The 20,655-nt window shown below is 35.6% G+C and overlaps 3 protein-coding genes across 3 annotated transcripts; 1 reads left to right on the top strand and 2 right to left on the bottom strand.

The window, feature by feature from the left end:
- Nucleotides 1–4,613: 4,613 nt before the first annotated feature.
- LOC135643266 (monoterpene synthase 7, chloroplastic-like) lies at nt 4,614–6,423 on the bottom strand. The gene is made up of 4 exons (XM_065160016.1): nt 6,164–6,423; nt 5,802–6,072; nt 4,885–5,263; nt 4,614–4,814 (listed from the first exon to the last, which is right to left on the bottom strand). Exons 1-4 carry the CDS (start codon nt 6,380–6,382, stop codon nt 4,730–4,732), a joined length of 954 nt encoding a protein of 317 aa, XP_065016088.1. The 5' UTR covers nt 6,383–6,423; the 3' UTR covers nt 4,614–4,729.
- A 5,073-nt stretch (nt 6,424–11,496) lies between these two features.
- LOC135642969 (monoterpene synthase 8, chloroplastic-like) lies at nt 11,497–11,987 on the bottom strand. Its single transcript, XM_065159450.1, has 2 exons — nt 11,778–11,987; nt 11,497–11,682 (listed from the first exon to the last, which is right to left on the bottom strand). The coding sequence occupies exons 1-2, from the start codon at nt 11,985–11,987 to the stop codon at nt 11,497–11,499; spliced, it is 396 nt and encodes a 131-aa protein (XP_065015522.1).
- Nucleotides 11,988–16,679: 4,692 nt separating this feature from the next.
- Nucleotides 16,680–17,241, top strand: LOC135642968 (monoterpene synthase 7, chloroplastic-like). The gene is made up of 2 exons (XM_065159448.1): nt 16,680–17,077; nt 17,169–17,241. Exons 1-2 carry the CDS (start codon nt 16,680–16,682, stop codon nt 17,239–17,241), a joined length of 471 nt encoding a protein of 156 aa, XP_065015520.1.
- The last annotated feature ends 3,414 nt before the right edge of the window (nt 17,242–20,655 follow it).

Here is a 20,655-nt window from a genome sequence, read left to right as displayed (position 1 = left end):
GACGTGGCTCAGTATAGATGACGCCCGGACCGAGAAACACTGATCAACCCCCAGTCGCGAGGGCCCGACCGACCTCGGCATCCAGCTTAACCGATTGAAGACTACCGAGATCGATCCGTGGACCGGGCCATGCTGACTCATCGGCACATATATTCACCAACAAGTATCTCGGTGAGCGCCACGATGCACGATGAATAGTGCTCCATTAAACGACTGGTCGATATCACTTGCGTCGTTTGGCAAAGAAAGACGGTGGCAGTCTCAAGTACTGAACATATAGCGCCAGCCAATGAGGCACTGGAGCTGCAAGTTGAAGAGCCCACTTGGATTCCCAGATCTACCGGGGTCGTGCCCACGAAATCATGAGCAAAGCATGACAATTAGAAGGTATACAATATACTGTGCTATTATTCAACAAGCATGTCCCATTCAATGATATATATATCATGGGACATGCTCTACAGTATACACATCTTTATCTACATTCAATTATATATAAAATGGAAGTGACAATATGATCAAAGCGAAACAATATGATCAAATAATATGATCAAAGCGAAACAATAATATGATCTACATTCTTCTTATCTTTATCTACAGTAATATGATCAAAGCGAAACAATAATATAGATCAAATAATATGATCTACATTCTTCTTATCTTTATCTACATCTACAGCATACACATCTTATCTACATTCAAATAATATGATCAAAGCGAAACAATAAGATGGAAGTGACAACATGAAAATGATCATGATGAAATGAAAATGACGAAACCTCATAAAATGGATAAAGACGACCATTATAACATAAAAGTAGTAGAACAAACAATAAAAAAAAATTTGAGATGATCGATAATATTCACTCAGAAGATGATATGAGTGTTTCCACTGCTACAAAGGGAGAAAAAGATATTGACAGTTATAAAATACATTTTGGGTATTAAAAACATAAAAATATTTTATGAGAATTGAGAGCAATATTTTATTATTGACATTAGTAGCTAAGTTTCTCTAATGACATAATACTGGCTAATATTTTAATATAATTTTTGTGAGATCGATTGTCATCAGTTTGACAAATGACTTAATGTTCCAATGTTTATATCGTAACTCAAGTTGGGATTAGGCTTGAGCATTCCCAAATTGGTGAATGATCTTGATCACATTCGATGGCAACATCATCAAATCACACGTGGATCGCATCCGAATGATCTCGTGATATAATAATAGATTAAAAAAATAGTTAAATTTTGAATTGATGATATATTTCACTTACATTCCCCCGTGTAGCAGGAAAGCTAAGAGTGCAAATAATTTGTTGTCGGCACAAGAGCCCAAATCAGTAATTAAAGGGAAAAAATAATAATAAGGTAAAAAAAATAGTGACGCACGCAGTTGAGGGCTGCGAACGATCGAACGTGCGCGCAGCGAGCGGTGGCGGCGCAGAGAGAGAAGAAAAGAACGGAGAGATAAAGAAAGAGAAAAAAATAAGATTTTTGAGTTTTCGATCAGTGAGATCCAAATTTTATGTAAAGAATCTTTACAGCAAACTCTACAATCCCAACAGTATTGATTTATAGTTTACTTCTCCGAAATACTTTTCTGTTATACCCATTTTGTGAGATCTAAAATTCTCACAAAATATATGGTCTTGATGTTATTGTGATATTCTTGTTATTTTAGAAAAGATTTATTGTAAATCTATTATCATTGCTATTGATAGTGAAAGTTTGATTTATTGATCTACTATATTATTCTGATTGATATTTATATTTTGATATTAAATTAGTATTTGGATATAAAAAAAAATTTATTCCGTGTTTTTCCCGCACTTTGGATTAGATCTCGAAATCCAAGTGGGCTATTCAACTTGCACCTCCAGTGCTTTCGTCGAAGCGATGCCGTTGTGTCTTTGCAAAACGACGCCAGTGATATTGACCCCTCGTTTGCTGGAGCACTATTCATCGTGCAACGTGGCGCCCACCGAAAGACTATCCACGAGCAGTGGGGACGATTCCAGCTCATTCCATGTACTAAATTTATTGCCACTCAATCTAGATGAACAGTATTTGGAATTTGACCAGACGAGCAGTACATTTATTGGGTAGACTTGCCGGTGGCTGGCGATAACGAAGTTTTTGATGGGCTAAACAGTGAACAGACAATTTTACAATAGATTTCTCTTACAATGGACGGATTCAACAACGTATACCTCACAAAGACCTTAGGAAATATTAGATCCCAACATGAGATTCATATGTAAAGAGACATCAGATCCATTTCGACTATTTTATTCTTGGTATATATCTAGAGCTCGATAGGTTGGAAGAACAATAACCTGACTTAATTCTTAGTTTCCCCATCAAGAATACCGTATTCGTCTCCATATTCGTCTCCATATTCGTACAGGAATTGGGGCCATCCGAGGGACGTTAATTGCCACCCTCTTGAAGTATTCGGGTTCCGATGGAGAAGACGAAGTACGATCTCCATTTAATGCTCTTCATTCAGCCCTAATCAGTTCTCTCACTCTCACCTGTCACATCCTCTGACACGTTTCTTTCATACATGTAGTACTGGATAGATTTTGACACATCGCCGCTCGCCAGCTCAGCTTGTAGAATAGAAGACATCAACGACATGGAGGAGATATTCGATTGTGATGTGTTGCGTTGTCGTCATGAGTCATATCATTGTAAAGACTTTAAAGCATGGATGACCATCACGCAAAATCTTGGTATTTGCTGATGCTTCGTAATGCCTCTTCAGTTAAATCTTCGCTCATGCAATAAGCATGAGTCATAAGCAAAGGGCTTGATACCGATGTCCATGCGTTGTCCAGATGATACTCGCCAAACTTGGGTGTACATCCATGGTGGTACCACTTCGCTTCCACCAAGTACGATTTGGATAGATCAACCCACTGAACCAAGAAGAATAGTTCTCGGAAGAAAGGTATCAGGTGGTTGATGTGTAACAGAAGAAAGGAAACAAATTAATGCTGTATATATATTTTTCATATAATATGTGAGTGATGCAAGAACAAAAGCATATTCCTGATGGTATGGCTTGATATCCTTATTCAAAACTTGGTAGTAATACAATTTTTCTCTATTATTTTTAAATTATTATTATTATTATTTAGTTGTTTCCGTTCCTCTATCCCTATTATCAAGAAAAATTACTTTTGTACTGGCCATATGTCAATGTGTGAGAAGCCTTTGAAGCTGGCATCTTGCCTCGCGAGGAGATCTTGACATCATATAGTGCGACCGAGAGCGAGACCGCAAGAAGAATGTAGACAAAGATGTGTGTATACTGTACTATCATTCAACGAGCATGTCTCATTCAATGATATATTTATACCAATAAACGCTATATATAAAATAAAATAATAGAATCAAAGTGAAACAATAGGATCGAAGTGACAAGATGAAAATAATCATGATGAAATGAAAATGACGAAGCCTCATAAAATAGATAAAGGTGGCTATTACAAGATAAAAGTAGTAGAAAAAAAATAAAAAAAAATTAATACGATCGATAATATCCACTCGAAGGAGAAGATACTTCACGAAGACCTCAAGAAATATTAGATCAACATGAGATCCATATGCAAAGAAACATCAGATCCATTCCGACCACTTTATTTTTGGTATATATCTAGAGCTCGATAGGTTGGATAAACAATAACACGACTTGATTCTTGGTTTCTCCATCAGAAATACCATATCCGTCGCCATGTTCGAAATAGAATTGGGCCGTCCGAGGGATGTTAATTACCACGCTCTTGAACTATTCTTCCAGTGGAGAAGAGGAAGTACGATTTCCATTTAGTGCTCTCCAAATGACCCTAATCAGTTGTCTAACCTTCACACGTGCCACATCCTCTGACACGTTTTTCTCATGCATGTAGCACTCGATAGATTTCGGCACATCGCCTCTCGCCATCTCAGCCTTAAGAACAAAAGACAACAATGACACACAGGAGATATTACATTGCGTATGTATTGCGTTGACGCCTTGCATTCCTTCGAGGTAGCCAAATCATTGTAAAGCCTAGAAAGCATGGACGACCATCGCGCAAAGTCTTGGTATTTGCAGATACTTCGTAATGCCTCTTCAGTTAAATCATCGCTCATGCAATAAGCAAGAGTCAGAACCAAAGGGCTTGATACCGATGTCCATGCGTAGTCCAGGTACTCACCAAGCTTCGGTGTACGTCCATGGTGGTACCATTTCGCTTCGAGCAAGTACGATTTGCATAGATCAACCCACTGAACCAAAAAGAATAGTCCTCAGAAGAAAGGTATCAGGTGGCTGATGTGTAAGAGAAGAAAGGAAACAAATTAATGCTGTATATGTTACGGCTCTCTTAAGGTAGGGTATTATGTCCAAGCCTTTCTCCTTCATGACTCTATATCCTGCATCGTTTGCCATGTTGAATACTACAAGAAAACACAACTTCATGTACCCTGGAAGCTTGTCGATTTCATTTACATCCCATCTGAAATGTCCAGAAGAACATATGTTGTGATGATCATGGAATAATATAACGTTCATGTGTTGATAATGAAAGGCAGGAGTTTCTCATCACCTATCAACAACATTAGTGAAAAGCTCGAGTTCGTCCAAGGTACCATAGACATCGTAAACATCGTCGATTACAGATATTAAGCTAACTAGCTTCGTTTGCATCTCCCTAAAGCTCCAAAATTACAGATATTAACCAACTGTCCACAAGTAGTTTTCCATCAACCTGTCTCTGGAGAATGGCAACCTCTGTGCAAGACCGAGATCGGTCCACCATCTGGCGATCCAAGTTAACAGTTTTTAATAGACGAGAGAAGTACATACTATTCATGACTAGCTTAGTTTACCTCGACACTTCTTTGAGTTCTCTCTTATGCATGCTCTGGATCAGATTGAAGTCCAGCCTAGCCAATTCAAGTAGAAGAGGGTTCATGGTGGCTTCCCTTTGGTATGTTTCTATGAACCACCTGGTGTGTATCCTTTCCATCCTCCAATTCAGTGGAAGCTCCAAGGCGTGGGCCACATGTTCCCTGAAACGAGGCTCAAGTGATCGCTCTTCCATGAGCTTCTTGAGGTGCTTTGTCGTGAAGTCCATGGCTTCGATCAGTACAAACTCCCCCTCCTTTCCAAGGTAGGAAGCTTCATATAAGCTCAGCATTCCTTTAGTCTGATGCTGGAGGCAAGTTTTGAGGTGGCCCTTCTCATCTTTGAATCTGCTGAACATATCTTTAGTCACAAAGTTCATCGAGACGTTAGATTGCGGCACCATGAACGAACAAACCCAAGTTAAGGCTTCATGAGCATATCAACCATTTTCTTATACACTAAGCACATACAATAACATGTTGATTAGGATGGATGTATTAGAGAGACTGAAGAATATTCCCATTTCGTCTTGACTAGGCTGCATCCCTCGGCTATTTATATATATATATATATATACATACATATATATGTATGTATATATATATATATATATATATATATATATATATATATATATATATATATATGTATGTATATATATATATATATATATATATACATACATATATATATATATATATATATATATATATATATATATATATATATATATGTAGCTTCTAGTCGAGATGAATAGATTGTGTATATATTTTATACACCTTGTAACCATCAGTCCAGAAAATTTCAGGAGAAATATCAGTTGAAGTAGACCTTTACGTGTCATAATTAAAACTCTACTCGATTTTATCAGACAAGCGGTGTCAGTGAGGTGAACTACCTTCAGAAACATCGAAACCATTTTCTCTGAGAAGCCTGAAGAGAAGTGCTGTTGCATCGAGATTGTCCTTCAGCAGCTTGCTTGTGTCTTCCAGGGATCCATGAATGCTCCCTAAAGCATCCTTAATATCATCTTTAAAGTGATATGCCACACCAAGCTGCTGCAGGTGATCGATTAGGTGAAGCTGGTCCTCAAGTTCCTTCTCCTCGTGTATCAGTTTCACAACTTCCTTCTCCAAGTTACTTATCCTTGCAGCATTCTGCTCATCCATCTAGATTTACAAGTAGAAGTAATCAATATACACAATAGCACATCTGAGAGAAGAAAGCAAGCTTAGAATACAAAGATGTTATGGTGCCAACCGAGTGGTCACTTGTGAGTGACTGTATGTAGTCATTAGTCCATAAGTTTGGCTGGTAATTGGCTGATCTCCGTAAAAGAGGTTGCCCGCTGCATCTGATGCGTGGAGAGGAGCATCGATGATTGCCATGGTGTTGGAAGGAGGCGATCCGCCGGAACGTACTGAGGCTGCTGCAAGGGAAGGATGTGGCACAAACGATAGGGAGAAGGTGGAGAGACATTATTTGGTCTGATTACTTGTAGCTGGCAAACCCAGAACGTTTTTTGTATCAGACGGAGAACTTCTCCTTCATATATATCATGGAATGAGACATTCTGACGTGATTATACGAAAAGATATTATTGAGAAAAATAAATTATGATAAAATTATCATGATATTTTAAATATTATGTTATCAAAATTTTAAATCATAAAAATTATGATAATATATTATTATGATTTTCAACGTCATCTCTTAAATCCATAAAAGGATTTAATAAATATTTATATATATATTATTGATTTAAAAAATCATATAATTATCATAATATCTTTTTGTGTATATAAATTCATATTTAGTATTTATAAAATTAAACTAGTCATTTCTTGATAAGAACCCTAGTTGCTTCAATGGGTTTATTTTTTTCTTGATCCTCTCTTTGCCTTTGTACCTCCTCCTTCGTTATGTTGAAGGTAGTATTATAACTCTTTCCTATTGTTGCTTTATACCTATTCCTTCATTTATTTAACTAGTCACTCATCTCATATCATCCCCAACTCCTATATTTTAGAAAATACTCTTTTCTTCATTAATGTTGCTGTCATTCATATTCAACTAGTCACTCATCTCATACCTATTCCTTCATCTACAGACCCTCTTGGTATACTCAATTTTATTCTCTTTTAATTGATTATAATATTATGGGTTATTTAAATGATACCATCATTTACTCTCCTCAAACGATTAGAGAAAATAATATTAAAGTTATTAATCTTAAATATACTTTTTGGATCCATCAAGATCTTCTTAGAAATACTATTATTGCCTCTCGCTCTTTTCAAATCAGTCCCTACCTTGTCTCTATAAAATCCTCTTATGAAGTATGGTCTAAACTTGCAAAAATATATGCCAACCAATCTCCTTCATGCAACTTTGAGAAACTCTTTTCAAACTTTCCAAGGGCAAAAAATTTATTTTGAACTATATACAAGCTATCAAAACTCAAGTTGATGCACTTGCAATATTCGATGCAACTCTTGATCATGAGGAGACTATTTAAATTATTTTTGGCTTCACAATTAGGTTAAATGTGTCGGTACTGAAGGCTTGGACTTTGATAAAATTCCTTTATAATAAGTCTTACTTTATACTTATTAATGGACTTATCAGGGCTTCTTTTGATATGGAAAAATTATTTATACCCTACAAGGTTTTGACTTGGATAGGATGTCTCATGTATCATTCTATAACGAAACATTATATTCTTCATACATAAAATTAGGTGGGTATGAAGGTTGAAACATCTATGGAATAACAGCTTGCAAGTGATAATATTTCTTAGCAGCATAGCTTTACCGGTCACATATTATTTAATGATAGAAGATAAGATTTTCCCAAATCCTTTCTCGTATAAATAGGAGAGAGAATGAATTGAAGCATTTTTCATTTCTTCAATAAAGCTTCTTCAGTAATTGTTTTTATCTTCTATTCTTTTCATCATGGTATCAGAGTAGTGAGAAAAGCGAAGTTTCGCTCTTGCCTTTGGCCAGCGACCAACGTCACTGAGAAAAGCGAAACTTCACCCTTGTCTTCGGCCAGCGACCAACGTCGCTGCAGTCACATTGCTAAGAGGCTCCACGACCAATCCTCATCTTCCTCACCGCGATAGCCTTTGCTGCCTTCGCTGATCTACCAACAGTCGGTGGACTTAAGGAGAACGAATGGCGGACTTAAGGAGAATGAAGGGAATGTCTGTGCCCTCACAACAACAGCAATCGCAACAACAGCAGCGATCTGCTCTTGCCCTACTCACGAAGTCTCACGAAGTCTCTCGCTTGTAAACCATTCTTTGCATCGATCCAAGATTGGTATCCTTATCAGGAGCACCATCTTGCGGGAGCATGATAGAAGATAAGATTTCCCCAACTATAAGATTTCCCCAACTATACGAGGAAATCTCTCTATTCTGTTGAGGAAAATCCTCTATTCTATTGAGGGAAATCCTTTGCATTGAAGCATTTTTCATTTCTTCAATAAAGCTTCTTCACTTCTTTAATAAAGCTTCTTCAGTAATTGTTCTTATCTTCTATTCTTTTTATCATTTAACAAGTGACTTCATTGTTGAATTATTGACCTAACACTTTTATTATGACATTGTTGCATGTTGCCTCTAGAATGATACCATATATTGCCTTCAGAATGAGCACACGGTGGTAGTAACGAAAACTGGTGTAGCAGAATATATAAAATTAGGTGGGTATGAAGGTTGAAACATTTATGGAATAACAGCTTGCAAGTGACAACATTTCTTAGCAACATAGCCTTGCAAGTCATATATTTAACAAGTGACTTCATTGTTGAATTATTGATTAGATTTGTTGACATTTTTATTATAACATTATTGTATATTACCTCTAGAATGATACCACTTGTTGCCTTTAGAATAATTATTTGAATGGTTATCTTTCTGGTTATGAATTTTGTCTTTATTGCTAAAGTTAGATTTATTAGTAAAATTGACAGTACTAGGAATAGTATTAGAAGATGATGACTCTCGCGTAAGATAAGATTCATAGTTAGAAAACTTATAATGAAGTTCTTCAAAGGATATCGTAACCATGAATCGTAATTGAGATCTCCTTGTAATCTAAACCAAGACTATTTAATACATAAAAAAATGAGACTTTCACCATCAAAACATGCATTAACTTGAGTTTTGATAGCTTACATGTAGTTAGAAATATATTTTGAACCCTTAGAAAGTTTGAATAGAGTTTTTCGAAATTATATGAGATGATCATAAGATTGGTTGGCATACATTATTGCAAGTTTAAGCAACACTTCATAAGAGAATGTAAAGACTACATAAGGAATGATTTGAAGAGAGAGAAAAAGATAATGATAGTATGAAGATTATCTTAATGGATCCAAAAAGTATATTTAGGATTAATAACTTCAAGATTAACATTAGAAATTTGCCTTAACTAAGATGTTCTATCATGAAGATCGATCCATGTTTCACAAACTGGATGGGATTTCCTACACAAATGAGTCATTTGATATAAGAGCAATTTATTTTATCATTTATTTAAATAAATTTGATTAATCTATAAGTTGTTTCACGACAACAATCAGAATAATTATAATCTAATCTTTTGGATTACTTAGGGAACAAAAAAATAAAAACAAAGATGAAAAAAATGAAACAAATCAAACTAGAATTTCTCTATTATTTTTAGTTGTTTCCGTTCTTCTATCTCTATTATTAAGAAAATTTACTTTGTATTCGTCATATGTGAATGAGTGAGAAACTGGCATCTTGTCTCATCAGGACATCTTGACGTCATAGAGTGCGAGCGGGTGTGAGACAACGAGAAGAGTGTAGATAAATATGTGTGTACTGTGATATCCATGTCCCATTCAAATATATAGATAAATATATAGATAAATAAATATATATATATATATATATATACTCATAAAAATTATATATAAAATAAAATAATAGGATCATAGTGACAAGATGAAGACGATCATCATGAAATGAGAAGGACAAAACTCATAAAGGGATGATAGCGACTATTATAAGATAAAAATAATAGAATAAAAATAAAAAATAGACAATTAATAATATCCACTCGTAAGAGAAAATGATGAGGATCATGAGTATTACTACTACTATAGGGAGAAAAAGACATTGACAATGATAAAAATATATTTAGAGTATTACAAAAAAAATAAGGACATTTTATGAGAATTGAGAGTAATATTTTATTACTAACATTAGTAGCTAAGTATCTCTAATGACATAAGACTGGTTAATATTTTAATATGATTTTTGTGAGATCGAATGTCATCCGTTTGACAAATGACTTAAAGTTCATCGTTACTCGAGTTGAGATTAGGCGGGAGCATTCCCAAATTGATGTACGATCTTGATCACATCCAATGGCAACATCATCAAATCACACGTGGATCACATCTGAATGATCTCATGATATAATAATAAAAGATTTAAATATAGTTGAGTTTTGAATTGATGATATATTTCACCTACATACCCCACCCCACGCAGCAGGAATGCCAAGACAAGACTGCAAATATAATTTGTTGTCGGTTGATGTAGATGCGGCACGGGCCACGCAACCCGACTACTTCCCTTGATTTCCACCTGATTTCGTGGGCTCTTCAACTTGCAGCTCCGGTGTCTTCGTCAAAGCGACACGGGGGCGTTGAACGTCATGTTCGGTACGTGACGCTGCCGCTCTGTCTTCTCGAAAGTAAGCTAAGCGATATGGATCACTCGTTTGCTTGAGCACTATTCATCGTACTCCGAGATGCGATCCACGAGGAGTGCGGACGATTCCAGCTCATTCCATGTACTATATTTATGGCCACTCAAATTAGATGAACGGTCATTGGAATTTTACCAGACGAGCAGTGCATTTATCGGGTAGAGGATTGCCGGTGGCTGCCGACAACGAAGTTTCTGATGCTCTATACAGTGATCAGACGATTTTACAATGGAAAACCCTTTGAATGGGCGGATTTAACAACATACCTCACGAAAACCTCGGGACATATTAGGCCAACATGAGATCCATATACAAAGAGATGTCGGATCCATTCCACTGAATTGGAGGATGCAAAGGATACATACACACCAGGTGGTTCATAGAAGCATACCAAACGGAAGCGACCATGAACCCTATTATTCTACTTGAATTGGCGAAGCTGGAGTTCAACCTGATCCAGAGCATGCGTAAGGATATGGCCCTTGGAAGATATCATGATGGCAAACTGCTTTGTAAGCTCAGCATTCAAATGTATGAAGTAACTTTTTCACCGTCGAGGTAGCCATATCATCGTAAAGCCGCAGAAGCATGCACGACGGCCGTGTGATTTCTGGGGAAATGCGGTGGAAGCTTTCCGAGGCCTCTTGAGTTAAGTCTTCGCTCATGGAAAAAGCATTAGTCAGAGACATACGGCCGGATATCGACATCCATGCGTTGTCCGAGTAGTCGCTTAGCTTGGGTACGTGGCCCCGGTGGTACCATTTTGCTTCCACCAAGTATGCTTTGCGTAGATCTCCCCACTGAAGCAATAACACAGTGTATTCCTCTCGGTAAAGGAAATCAGGTGATTGACGTAGTAAGATGATCAAGAAAGCGATGGTATGTTTCTGCTCTCTTTGGGTAGGGTAATATGTCCAAGTTCTTCTCTTTCGTGATTCTATGAGCTGCATCATTTGCAGTGTTGAAGACTGCTAGCAAACACATCTTCATGTACTCCGGGAACTTGTCGATCGCATTAATGTCCACCTGAAAATGTCCACCAGATTACATGTTGAAATAACCGAAATAAATATGAGGTTGTGGTTGATAATGGCGGGAGATTCTGATCATCACCTGTCAACAGCATCAGTGAAGAGTTCGAGTTCGTCCAAGGTACCATAGACCTCATAAACATCGTCGATCATCGTTACAAAGCAGTTTGCCTTTGTTTGGATCTCCCTGTAACTCCAAAATTGTGGTTCAAAAGCCCAGCCGACGGTCCAGAGATAGTTCTCCACCAAGAATGGCAGCCTCTTTGCAAGGCCGATATCGGTCCACCATATACTAACCATAGTTTGGTGTTAGAAATCTTTATGGTCAATATATAGTGTCGAAGTTCACGGGCTAATAGAAGAGAGTGAACTCGGCCCACCATCTACTAACCACAGTTTGGTGTCAGAAATCTTTATGGTCAATATATAGTGTCGAAGTTCACGGGCTAATAGAAGAGAGTGAACTCGATTTACCTTGAGGCTTCACTGAGTTCTCTCTTACAGATGCCCTGAACCATGTTGAAGTCCATCTTAGCCAGTTCAAGTAGAAGAGGGTTCATGGTGGCATCCCTCTGGTGCGCTTCTATGAACCACCTGGTGTGTAACCTATGCATCCGCCAATGCAGTGGAAGCTCCAAGGCGTTGGCCACCTGCTTTCTGAGAGAGAGAGAGATTAAAATACAAATCAACTGTATGGTTGATTGTGAGTGACTGTATGGAGTGTGGCGTCACAAAAGACATGGAGGATTTGGAGAGACATTATTTGGTTTGATTACTTCCAGAATCAAACTTTGAATGGGGTGAGGGAGTGGAACGTATTGACGTCATATAGCACGGTCGGCACATCTCTCTATCTGCTTTCTTCTCCCTTTATGGTTGAGTCCAGCTGCAGATACCCATTCACTAAGAGGTTGCATGTCTCACGAGTTAATATCCTTTTGAATGTTCATTCCAAGCTCTTGTTATAATAACGCAGGAATCTAAGTCATGATTCGTACCCATCTTGCCACTTGCGTCCAAAATTGATTGATTGATTGATCGATCAATTGACTTTTTGCTGCTAAAATTACAAAAAATTATAGTCAAATTTATTTACTTTTTGATCCAATTAGCCAAATATAGGGCTTAGCATTTTCTGCTATCAAACATATAGACCGTCGTTAGGATCAAAATGATAGCATCTTAAATGATCTTTTTCTTCTATCTAGGCTACACTTAATTATTCAACAAAAAAGAATATATTTTTAATAATTTTGTATATCGACCTCAACATTCTCGTCTCAACGATATTAATTTTTGTGTATGTTAATTTTTAATAATCTAGTACTCGAATTCATAAAATATTATTAGTTTTGACAACAATCTTAAATTTTTTTAATATAAAAGATATTCGATGATCACGCAAATAAAAAATAGTGCACACGAATTTATATGATCTAACATTTCTCATCTATATCCATCGAGAAAACTTCAATTTTCTATCATATGAGAACAAGCTATAAGTTCACTTGAATTAACCATAACCCAGAAACAAATTCCCTTATACCTCTCATCAAGATCTTTTCTTATATTTTTCTCATTCTCTCTAAAATGCAACCATAATATCTTTTTACATTCTCATCCTACCAAAACCTAATAATACATGAGATATCTATAGTATAATCAAATCATAATCTTTTAGAATTTGTGTGTATATATATTCTTTTTACTTGAATTTATTATCCTATGAAGATATCTTAGTAATGGCAATTTTCACGTTTATTAGGGTTGCCATCAGTCATTAAAAAAATACCAAGTGATTGAGTTGGGAAAGGAAGGGATATGCTCGCCGGTTGTCTTCTTCTTGTGTTCTTATTGCGTCCTACATTTACTCTGCTTCCCCATTGCTCATCATTTGGGTTTCTTGAATTTGCCATCATCATTTGCCATCAACATTCAACCGAATTTACTGGTCGACGGATGAGAGCAGAACGATCGAGGGTGAACCCCACTTTTCGCCTATCATCTTATTGACATTATTCGGTTTCTTATCATCGACGTAGAATAATGTATCTGCCGCGGACATTATGCGCACGCGTTCCACTGACAACAGTAGATAAGAGTTACTTAAGGGCGTGACAGATAGAGGAAGAGATGATATCGTGGATGATGGTGGGTCAAAGAGATAGTCATCTAAGATAAAAGATGGGAAGGAGGTGGCCATAGAAGCGATATGGTTGAAGCAACGGGACAATAGTGACTATGATGTGATGGGGACAACCATTACGAAATTGAAGCAGAAGCAAGACAATTTTAAGGTGATCGGAGAAAAAGGCACTGACGATGATGAATTAGGATATTAAAGAAAAATAATGACACCAAATGAAAACTGAGAGTAATACTTTAGAACTGGTAACTCGAGTTGGGAATAGGCTCGGGTTAAACCCGAGTTAGCATTCCCAAGTTGGTGAACGATCTTAATCACATCCAATGGCAACATCATCAAATCACACCGGGATCACATTTGAATGATCTCGTGATATAATAATAGATTAAAAAAATAGTTAAAGTTTGAATTGATGATATATTTCACTTACATACCCCATGTTGAAGGAAGGCCAAGACTGCAAATAATTTGTTGTGGGTTGAGGTAGGCGGGCAATGGCCACGCAACCCGATTAATTCCCTTGTTTTGCACATGATTTCGTGGGTACGGAGCCAAATGTCGCCGTCCGTTTCGACGCAATTAGATCTCGGAATCCAAGAGGGCTCTACAACTTGAAGCTCCAGAGTCTTCGTAAAAGCGACATGTGGGCAACCCTCATTGGCTGGCGCTATATGCTCAGTACATGAGACTGCCACTGTGTCTTTGCCAAACGACGCAAGTGATATTGACCACTCGTTTGCTGGATCACTATTCATCGTTAATCGTGTCGGCCACCGAGAGACGATCCACGAGCAGTTGGAACGATTCCAGCTCATTCCATGGACTAATTGCTACTCAATATAGATGAACACGTGAGTCATGCAGCCTCTTACTGGGGTGACTTCTTTGTCCCTTGGAAGATATCATGGTGTTCCAACGTGTTTTGTTTGTGTCATTGCGTTAGTGCATGGAGTAAAAACCATAAAGCAGATAGAGATGTGCCGACCGTGCTATATCACGTCAACAAGTTCCACTCCGTATATATATAGGAGATCCTTCTTGCATCCCCAAAAAACCTTAACCCCATTCTAAGTTTCATTCTACAAGTAATCAAACCAAATAATGTCTATCCAAATCCTCCATGTCTGTTGTGGCACCACATCCTTCCCTTGCAGCAGTTCCAATACACTCCGGCGGGTCGCCTCCTTCCAACACCATGGCGATCATGCACGCCTCTCTCCGGGCATCCTATGCAGCGGGCAACCTCCGTCACGGAGATCAGCCAATTACCAGCCAAACATATGGACGCATGACTCCATACGGTCACTCACAATCAACCACAAGGTTGATTTGTATTTTAATCTCTCTCTCTCTCTCTCTCTCTCTCTCTCTCTCTCTCTCTCTCTCTCTCTGATATGAATATGCGCGTACTTATTACTGTGACTTGTAAATCTAGATGGAGGAGGAGCAGTGTGCTGTAAGGATAAACAAATTAGAGGAGAGAGTTGTGAAACTAATACAGGAGGAGAAGGAACTCGAGGACCAACTTCAACTAATCGATCACCTACAACAGCTTGGTGTGGCATATCACTTTAAAGATGATATTAAGGATGCTTTAAGGAGCATTCATGAATCCCTGGAAGACAAAAGCATGCTGCTGAAGGACAATCTCCATGCAACAGCACTTCTCTTTAGGCTTCTCAGAGAAAATGGTTTCGATGTTTGTGAAGGTGGTTCTGCTTTCTTACACCAGTCCTGTCTTGTTGGGTCCAGCCCGTGCGCTTGGACAAATTGGGCCTATTGAGCCCAAATCACTAATTAAGGTGAAGTAAGATAAATTAGGGTATGCAGGAAAAGAAAAACGCAGAGCAGCGCGCAGCGTGCAGTGTACGTGCACAGTGAACAGCGACGGCGTGCAGAGAGAAAAGAGGAGAGAGAAAGTAAGGTTTCTGAGTTTTTCTGCTTGACGATCGGTGGCCAAACGTTGTCAGTTTCGGCCCAAATTTTATGTGGAGAATCCTTGCAGCAAACTCTACAATCCTAACGGTGTTGATCTGCAGTTTACCCTCTCTAAGGTACTTTCCTGCGATATCCACTCTGTGAGACCTAGAATTCTCTTTGGAGGAGATCCACCTATGTGATGAAGATATGGTATTCTTGAGCCAAGATCTATGTTCTTGATGTTATTCTGATCCTCTAGTTATTCTAGAGAAGACCTACTGTAAACCTGTTATCATCATTATTGATAGTGGAAGTTTGAGGTGGACTACGGTCCCGTGGTTTTTCCCACATTGGATTTTCCACGTTAAAAAAGATTTGGTCTCACTGTGTGATTGATTTATTGCTCTATTGTTTATGTTGTGCTGATTGATATTAGCATTTGAATATCAAGTTGGTATTTTGATAAGAAACCTATTTTGATACACAAATAGGGAAAGAATTATTCCGCGTTAACAGGTTTCTTCCCAACATGTCTAATAATACTGCATAGAGTTTTGATGATCATCTAGTTTTCTGGACTAACGTTTACCATCTCTATGAAATATAAGAGATTTTACCCAGAAAAATCTCTAAACGTTGGTTTTTTTACTAATGACCCCTTCCACTAATTGGTATTTTACCAACAAAAAATCTCCACTAATTTATCACCTCCTCTGCCTCTTTCTCCTCCTCTTCCTCCTCCTACTCTACTTCCCTTTCTTGTTACCTCCTCCTCTTTTTCATGCTCCTCCTCCTCCTATCTTTCCTTTTCCTCCTCCTCTTCTTCATGCTCCTCCTCCTCATTGTATATGCTAACTATATAAGAAAGATACTCATAAAACATTTGTCTTGGTTTTGTTCATTGATGGTGCCGCAATCTAACATGGATGAACGTTGCGGCCAAAGATATGTTCCGCAGATTCAAAGATGAGAAGGGCCACTTCAAAGCTTGCCTCCAGCATCAGACAAAAGGAATGCTGAGCTTGTACGAGGCTTCCTACCTTGAAAAGGAAGGGGAGCTTGTCCTGAGCCAAGCTACGGACTTCACGACTAAGCACCTCAAGAAGCTCGTGGAACAGGGATCACTGGAGCCTCCTCTCGGAGAGCAGGTGGCCTATGCCTTGGAGCTTCCACTGCATTGGCGGATGCATAGGTTACACACCAGGTGGTTCATATATGCGTACCAGAGGGATGCCACCATGAACCCTCTGCTACTTGAATTGGCTAAGCTGGACTTCAACATGGTTCAGGGCATATATAAGAGAGAACTCAGTGAAGCCTCAAGGTAAATCGAGTTCACTCTCTTCTATTAGCCCGTGAAATTCGACACTATATATCGACCATAAAGATTTCTAACACCAAATTGTGGCTAGTAGATGGTGGACCGATATCGGCCTTGCAAACAGGCTGCCATTCTTCAGAGACAGATTGCCAATTGGCGAGCACTAAATGGGAATCATCCTCGGAACTGCTTCACGACTGTGGCCAGTAACACCCCTCGAGTGTCCCAGTTCATGTATGGAAATGGGGATGGATATGGCATACCTAGCGGAGAGACCAAGAACCAAGTCATGGCGTTGCTGATGGAACCAATTATGTTTTAGAGACATCATCTTGGAGTCGGAATGTATTTGAGGTTTCCTTATACGTCTGCTGTCAAAGTTTGCTTCTAATAAGGATGACTATTGTGCTAGGATTAAATGAATTAAAAAATGAATGAATCGGATTGAATGTTACGGTTTTGGATGGGATTGAATGAATTCAAAAATGAATCGGATCGGATGGATCGGTTCGATTCGATCTTTTCCTTAGAACGCTTCTTCTCCCCTTCTCTACTACAGATAGACTTCTTCTTCATTACCTCTCATTTGCAGTAGGGGAAGAACGAGATGGAAGAGGCACCTGAAAGCTTTTCCAATTACCCATAAGTTGCATAGTTTACAATGATTTGGCTATTTCGATAATATGCAATGCTAAACCAAGGAAATTGTTGTTGTGTTCTGGCTCATCAATACAAATTACTGTGGGGATACAAGATTGAGAAATATCAAGAATGAACCAAAAGATCAATGAAAATGTTTACCTTCTTAGGCTCTATTTTTTTACCATATGAGAAAAATAAATGTAAGGAATATTTTAAAAGGATCATAATTATAATCGGATTCATCATAACTACTATAAAATTTATCACACAGATAATAATCATGATTTTTTTAATCTAATTATCTCTCAACTTTATTTATATATATTTAAAAATATCAATAACCTGAGAATTAGATATATATAGTTATATTTTAATAAGTTATCTATAAAAATAATAAAATATCTCTCTTCATCAAAAATGAAAATATGGAATGACTCGTAGATATAAGCATATATAATTTCAATGAGTTTATAAAACTATATTTTATCCCAATATTTGATTGTTATAAATTCAAGATTCACATTAATTCTGTATAGACAATAATATCAAATTCAAAAGTTAATTTTATTAAATTATACTAAGTTTAAAATCACTAAGATAGAAGTAATATCCTGATAATTCTAAGTAAAAAGTTAAATTTCTAAAATTATAAGAACATAACATGTATTATCAAGATCCATTACATGACCCATCTCTAGGCATAGGCGATAAAAACCAACTACAATCACTTTCGTTTTAAGATAAATTCTTATACCAATAAATATTTTATTCTCTTTTAATTTTCATATTAAAATGAATAGTTTATTTTGATAACATATGTTGAAGAGTCAGATTCAATCCACTAAGTATTAAAAAAGAATTAATATAATATTTAATTTAAAATATATAAAATGTTAAAGTTATACCTTTCCATTTCGAACCAAATTATATAGTATTTGACCTTTCTTACCATAAAAGCAGTATTTTACTATGAATATTTTCCTTTTATGAATTTATGTAATATTTATAAACTCAAGTGATTTATGAAACATACCAAGGGCAAAATTATACATTTTCCTTTCTAACCAAATTGTATAGTCATTCTTAATATGACCGTTTTTTTGTCATCCAAGTAGTACTTTACTATAAAGATTTTTTTATGAGTTTATATAGTATTTATAAACTTAGTTGATTTACGCTTTAACTTCCTTTATTGTTACTCACTACTTGTGTAATACGTAAAATATTATCATTCTTTCATATTTTAATCTTAATTCTTTCTAAGCACATATGCTAGTTGACTCATTTAAGTTTCATTTATCCTTAATTTTATTATAGTAAATTTTAAATAAATTAAAGTATGAAAAAGAGGATTAAGAAAAAAATTATATAAGAAAAAACTTAATTGTAATCATGCTCAATGTTCTTAAGTTTATAGATTTGTTATATTGAGGATATAAACTTGAATTATTCAAATATTATCATACTGAATTTTAATCAGTTCTTTCATTAATACGTAGGCCAATGACTTGTCATTAAATTTAAATTAATTTTAAAATATTATAATATGTTAATTATAAATTATAATGAAGTCTAAACATTATTAGCAATTATTATAAAATTAAGTTTTTTAAACCTTTTTTTATTATTTATCTTAATTATTTATTTTATAGAGCTTTAAGTTTGTGATCCTTTTAACTAATTTTATCAAGGTCAAATGCACCTAGTTTAAATTATATATACTCAAGTCATTTATAATAATTTATCCTAAAATGTATGAACATTTATCAGATTGAAATGAAGGAAGTACCACTATAATAAAATAATACTTTGAGTTTTTTTCATAATGTTGAACTATTGAAATCATCTCTATTTCATATTTAGGTAAAATATTGACATATCAAGTTTTCACATAAAATTATTTATGATGGATTGTTATCACATTCATGAAATAGTATTGCTATATTTTTGGTATATAACCTTAAACTATAAGAATGTCCAAAACAACATCATCCTACCTCATTATATAATTATTCAAAATAAATTTTACTTTGAGATTATTTAAATCTCCTAATCATATATGTCATTATGAATATTTTTTTCATAATAATATCATTTAGAATTAATTTTTTAATATAATTTTATAAGTTATTAATCTAGGCTACTTTGGTGGGTACAAGACCAATACAATAATATAAAATATAATTTAAAATATCTTATAAATGATAAAAATTTTATTATAAATTATATCCCATAATCTTATATATTCTACTTTGGCATGGTAAGATAAAGTTTAGATATATAAGTTATAAATAGTATTTATCAATTTTTTAATCTAATTTATATTGATATAATTCAATAATAAAATAATAATCATAATAATTATTGAACATTATTTAGTATAAATAAAAACTTATATGATAATTGTAATAATGATGAAACCTAAATTATATCTTTATGTGAAAAATATATAATATTTTATAATTATATATATATATGAATAATCAAACAAATATCCAAAAATAATAATTAGATTTTTATTTATCATATGTAAAATATTATATCATATGAGAAAACTATCAAAAAATTATAATTTATATGCATTTTTAAAATTTTGTATTGAACCCTTATACCAATCAATCTTATTTAATTAGACAGAATTGACTAAATATTAACCCAATTAAATTAGTTAAAACTTTAAAATCGATCAAAATCAAAAATTATTTTTTTTAATTTAATCAAGACTTGATTGATCGAATATAAATCCAATCCAGTAATAAAAAAAATATAATTATGGTCGGTTAGATCGAAGTATTTGATTAAAATAATTTAAATTAATTAATTTTATAATTAAGGACATAATTCGAAAATCTTAAATTTCAGAAAGATAAAATTATAATTCTCACTTAGGAAATAAAATAAGAATTTATAATTTTTGAAGTGCAAAAGGTAAAATTTAA

Source organism: Musa acuminata, chromosome BXJ3-7, assembly GCF_036884655.1.
Source record: "Musa acuminata AAA Group cultivar baxijiao chromosome BXJ3-7, Cavendish_Baxijiao_AAA, whole genome shotgun sequence".
Taxonomy (NCBI): Eukaryota; Viridiplantae; Streptophyta; class Magnoliopsida; order Zingiberales; family Musaceae; genus Musa; species Musa acuminata.
Note: the sequence above shows the minus strand (reverse complement) of the source record. Positions and strands in the feature narration are given on the sequence as shown.

What these genes read in the sequence shown, in the direction of transcription:
- LOC135642969 (XM_065159450.1), bottom strand. Translation starts at nt 11,987, where the DNA reads ATGGTTAGTATATGGTGGACCGATATCGGCCTTGCAAAGAGGCTGCCA. An exon ending in TCGAACTCTTCACTGATGCT is followed by an intron (nt 11,683 to 11,777) that starts GTTGACAGGTGA and finishes GGACATTTTCAG; the next exon opens with GTGGACATTAATGCGATCGA.
- LOC135642968 (XM_065159448.1), top strand. Translation starts at nt 16,680, where the DNA reads ATGAACGTTGCGGCCAAAGATATGTTCCGCAGATTCAAAGATGAGAAG. An exon ending in GAACTCAGTGAAGCCTCAAG is followed by an intron (nt 17,078 to 17,168) that starts GTAAATCGAGTT and finishes TGTGGCTAGTAG; the next exon opens with ATGGTGGACCGATATCGGCC.
- LOC135643266 (XM_065160016.1), bottom strand. Translation starts at nt 6,382, where the DNA reads ATGTCTCTCCACCTTCTCCCTATCGTTTGTGCCACATCCTTCCCTTGC. An exon ending in TGGTTTCGATGTTTCTGAAG is followed by an intron (nt 5,264 to 5,801) that starts GTAGTTCACCTC and finishes TTGTGACTAAAG; the next exon opens with ATATGTTCAGCAGATTCAAA. An exon ending in GAACTCAAAGAAGTGTCGAG is followed by an intron (nt 4,815 to 4,884) that starts GTAAACTAAGCT and finishes TTGGATCGCCAG; the next exon opens with ATGGTGGACCGATCTCGGTC.